The sequence below is a fragment of the Salmo trutta genome, unplaced genomic scaffold (assembly GCF_901001165.1).
Source record: "Salmo trutta unplaced genomic scaffold, fSalTru1.1, whole genome shotgun sequence".
NCBI classification, from domain to species: Eukaryota; Metazoa; Chordata; class Actinopteri; order Salmoniformes; family Salmonidae; genus Salmo; species Salmo trutta.
In genome coordinates, this window is record NW_021822297.1 from 281,209 (window position 1) to 285,447 (window position 4,239).

Genomic DNA, 4,239 nt, shown 5'->3' on the forward strand with positions numbered 1-4,239 from the left:
CTATTGGGATGTGGCCCTAATGCTAACCTTCTATTGGGATGTGGCCCTAATGCTAATGTTCTATTGAGATGTGGCCCTAATGCTAACCTTCTATTGGGATGTGGTCCTAATGCTAATGTTCTATTGGGATGTGGCCCTAATGCTAACGTTCTATTGGGATGTGGCCCTAATGCTAACCTTCTATTGAGATGTGGCCCTAATGCTAACGTTCTATTGGGATGTGGCCCTAATGCTAACGTTCTATTGGGATGTGGCCCTAATGATAACGTTCTATTGGGATGTGGCCCTAATGCTAATGTTCTATTAAGATGTGGACCTAATGCTAATGTTCTATTGAGATGTGGCCCTAATGCTAATGTTCTATTGGGATGTGGTCCTAATGCTAACCTTCTATTGGGATGTGGCCCTAATGCTAATGTTCTATTGGGATGTGGCCCTAATGCTAATGTTCTATTGGGATGTGGCCCTAATGCTAACGTTCTATTGGGATGTGGCCCTAATGCTAACGTTCTATTGGGATGTGGCCCTAATGCTAACATTCTATTGGGATGTGGCCCTAATGCTAATGTTCTATTGGGATGTGGCCCTAATGCTAATGTTCTATTAAGATGTGGCCCTAATGCTAACGTTCTATTGGGATGTGGCCCTAATGCTAACGTTCTATTGGGATGTGGCCCTAATGCTAACGTTCTATTGGGATGTGGCCCTAATGCTAACGTTCTATTGGGATGTGGCCCTAATGCTAATGTTCTATTGGGATGTGGCCCTAATGCTAATGTTCTATTAAGATGTGGCCCTAATGCTAATGTTCTATTGAGATGTGGCCCTAATGCTAATGTTCTATTGGGATGTGGTCCTAATGCTAACGTTCTATTGGGATGTGGCCCTAATGCTAATGTTCTATTGAGATGTGGCCCTAATGCTAATGTTCTATTGGGATGTGGCCCTAATGCTAATGTTTCATTGGGATGTGGCCCCTAATGCTAATGTTCCATTGGGATGTGGCCCTAATGCTAATGTTTCATTGGGATGTGGCCCTAATGCTAATGTTTCATTGGGATGTGGCCCTAATGCTAATGTTCTATTGGGATGTGGCCCTAATGCTAATGTTCTATTGGGATGTGGCCCTAATGCTAATGTTTCATTGGGATGTGGCCATAATGCTGATGTTTCATTGCGATTCAGAACAGATGACAGAGTGGACATGAACGTGTGTGTCCCCTAAATGGCACCCTATTCCCTATGATAGTGCACTTTCCACCAGGGCCCTATGGGTTCTATTCCCTATGATAGTGCACTACTTTCCACCAGGGCCCTATGGGTCCTATTCCCTATGATAGTGCACTACTTTCCACCAGGGCCCTATGGGTCCTATTCCCTATGATAGTGCACTACTTTCCACCAGGGCCCGTAGGGTGGAACAAGGTTCCATTTGTGACACAGCCCATCAGTAATTGGCTAGAGGGAGATTTCACTAGCGTGACTAGCCAGAACTTCCTCCTCTCCCCCCCCCCCCCCCCCCCCCCCCCCCGAAACATGAGTCTTTCAGGAGTGTTTTAAACAGCCCTCTCAGAGAGAATACTTTATGAGGAACCATGACTCAGTGTGCTGAGTGAGCGGATCGCTGCATAGTTTTCATTTGAAGTGATTATGTGTATGCTGCTCACGTTCCAGTGTGCAGGTTGAAGTGTCTACTGTAGTTTGTTGAAGTGGGGTTTCTAGTGTTTTGATGTATTGCTGTAATATATTGATGCATGTATCGCTGAAATGGAAGTATCCAAACCTACTGTATGGTGTGTGTGTGTTGTTGTGTAGATCACAATATATTTATGGATGTTTTTCTTTCTATTGCAGTGTAGATCTCTCTCTCTCTCTCTCTCTCTCTCTCTCTCTCTCTCTCTCTGTCTCTCTCTCTCTCTCTCTCTCTCTCTCTCTGACAGTTTTTCTCTCTCTCTCTCTCTCTCTCTCTGACAGTTTTTCTCTCTCTCTCTGTATTGCAGTGTATATCTGACTCTCTCTCTCTCTCTCTCTCTCTCTGTATATCTGTGTTTCTCTCTCTGTGTATTGCAGTGTATATCTGTGTTTCGCTCTCTGTGTATTGCAGTGTATATCTGTGTTTCTCTCTCTCTGTATTGCAGTGTATATCTGTGTTTCTCTCTCTCTGTATTGCAGTGTATATCTGTGTTTCTCTCTCTCTGTATTGCAGTGTATATCTGTGTTTCTCTCTCTCTGTATTGCAGTGTATATCTGTGTTTCTCTCTCTGTATTGCAGTGTATATCTGTGTTTCTCTCTCTCTGTATTGCAGTGTATATCTGTGTTTCTCTCTCTCTGTATGGCAGTGTATATCTGTGTTTCTCTCTCTCTGTATTGCAGTGTATATCTGTGTTTCTCTCTCTCTGTATTGCAGTGTATATCTGTGTTTCTCTCTCTGTGTATTGCAGTGTATATCTGTGTTTCTCTCTCTGTGTATTGCAGTGTATATCTGTGTTTCTCTCTCTCTGTATTGCAGTGTATATCTGTGTTTCTCTCTCTCTGTATTGCAGTGTATATCTGTGTTTCTCTCTCTCTGTATTGCAGTGTATATCTGTGTTTCTCTCTCTCTGTATTGCAGTGTATATCTGTGTTTATCTCTCTGTATTGCAGTGTATATCTGTGTTTCTCTCTCTCTGTATTGCAGTGTATATCTGTGTTTCTCTCTCTCTGTATTGCAGTGAATATCTGTGTTTCTCTCTCTCTGTATTGCAGTGTATATCTGTGTTTCTCTCTCTGTGTATTGCAGTGTATATCTGTGTTTCTCTCTCTCTGTATTGCAGTGTATATCTGTGTTTCTCTCTCTCTGTAGTGCAGTGTATATCTGTGTTTCTCTCTCTCTGTATTGCAGTGTATATCTGTGTTTCTCTCTCTGTGTATTGCAGTGTATATCTGTGTTTCTCTCTCTCTGTATTGCAGTGTATATCTGTGTTTCTCTCTCTCTGTATTGCAGTGTATATCTGTGTTTCTCTCTCTCTGTAGTGCAGTGTATATCTGTGTTTCTCTCTCTCTGTATTGCAGTGTATATATGTGTTTCTCTCTCTCTGTATTGCAGTGTATATCTGTGTTTCTCTCTCTCTGTATTGCAGTGTATATCTGTGTTTCTCTCTCTCTGTATTGCAGTGTATATCTGTGTTTCTCTCTCTGTGTATTGCAGTGTATATCTGTGTTTCTCTCTCTGTGTATTGCAGTGTGGAGCCCAGCGTGATTGTATATCTGTTGCAGTGTTAAACTAATGTCTCTCTCTCACACAGTGTGGAGCTGGACTTCAAACAGCAGGAAGACAAGCTGCAGCCCCTGATGAAGAGGCTGTGTCCCCTAGACTTCTCTCTGCCTTACCCCCCCGAGGCCTTCACCTCCACCCCGAAACGCAAGGCTAAGGCCGACTCCAAGAAGCACGGCCGATGGAAACTCTGGTTCCTCTGAGACACAGCAGGAATAATACCCAAAACCCAAACGGCGTGGTCTTCGGTCAGACAGAGCAACGAGTTGACGACACCGTCTGCACTGCAGGATGAGGGACGAGCGTCAGAGTCACTCACGAGGGACGTCACCTATTGGATTTACTGGAAGACAACGGCCACAAAACTCGGATTCAACAGGATTCTTTGATCTATCCCATCGATCGATTTATTATTTATCTTTTGTGATTTTCGATCAAAACAAAAAAGAACAGAATCCCATTGAAAGGTTTTTCATGGCCTGGTAACCCCCATCTATCTGATACTGGTGAGGCCTTCTAGTAATGACAATACTGGATATTATGGAACTGGGTTTCTGGAAGAGCAGCAGGATCTGTGGAAGAAAAACAGGAAATGTGGACCCCCCCCCCCCCCCACAGAGAATTTGAATATTTAGTCACTGTTTTCCGCCCCCCAAATGATCTAATTTCCCAAAGCAGAGGATTAAATTACAGCGTGGCAACTTATTTGGAGATGAGAAGCAGAAATTGGATTTCTTCTACCCTCCATTTAGATCTAGTTTTTAATTCAATGACTTATCGGTTCGTTCAGCAACATCTCTCTCTCTCTCTCATCTCTTCTCTGACCTTGCTGGAGGTATGGAGAGGAAGTGGACAGCTCCTTTCTCCGTGCTCTGACAACTACATCATCGGCATATCGGCATATCGGCTAAAGCACAATGTACTAAACAACTATGTTCAGGAAGACTTTTCTCCACAGTGACTCCAATAATAATAATAAATTAAA

The 4,239-nt window shown here is 43.2% G+C and overlaps 1 protein-coding gene across 1 annotated transcript in view; it reads left to right on the top strand.

Moving 5' to 3' along the window:
• The window catches only part of LOC115181564 (inhibitory synaptic factor 2A-like), a 49,752-nt gene extending 46,249 nt beyond the window's left edge, over positions 1-3,503 (top strand). Inside the window, exon 5 of the mRNA XM_029743458.1 lies at positions 3,286-3,503. Coding sequence (XP_029599318.1) covers positions 3,286-3,457 — 172 coding nt within the window. The 3' untranslated portion in view covers positions 3,458-3,503. The remainder of the gene's footprint in view (positions 1-3,285) is intronic.
• Positions 3,504-4,239: the final 736 nt, after the last annotated feature.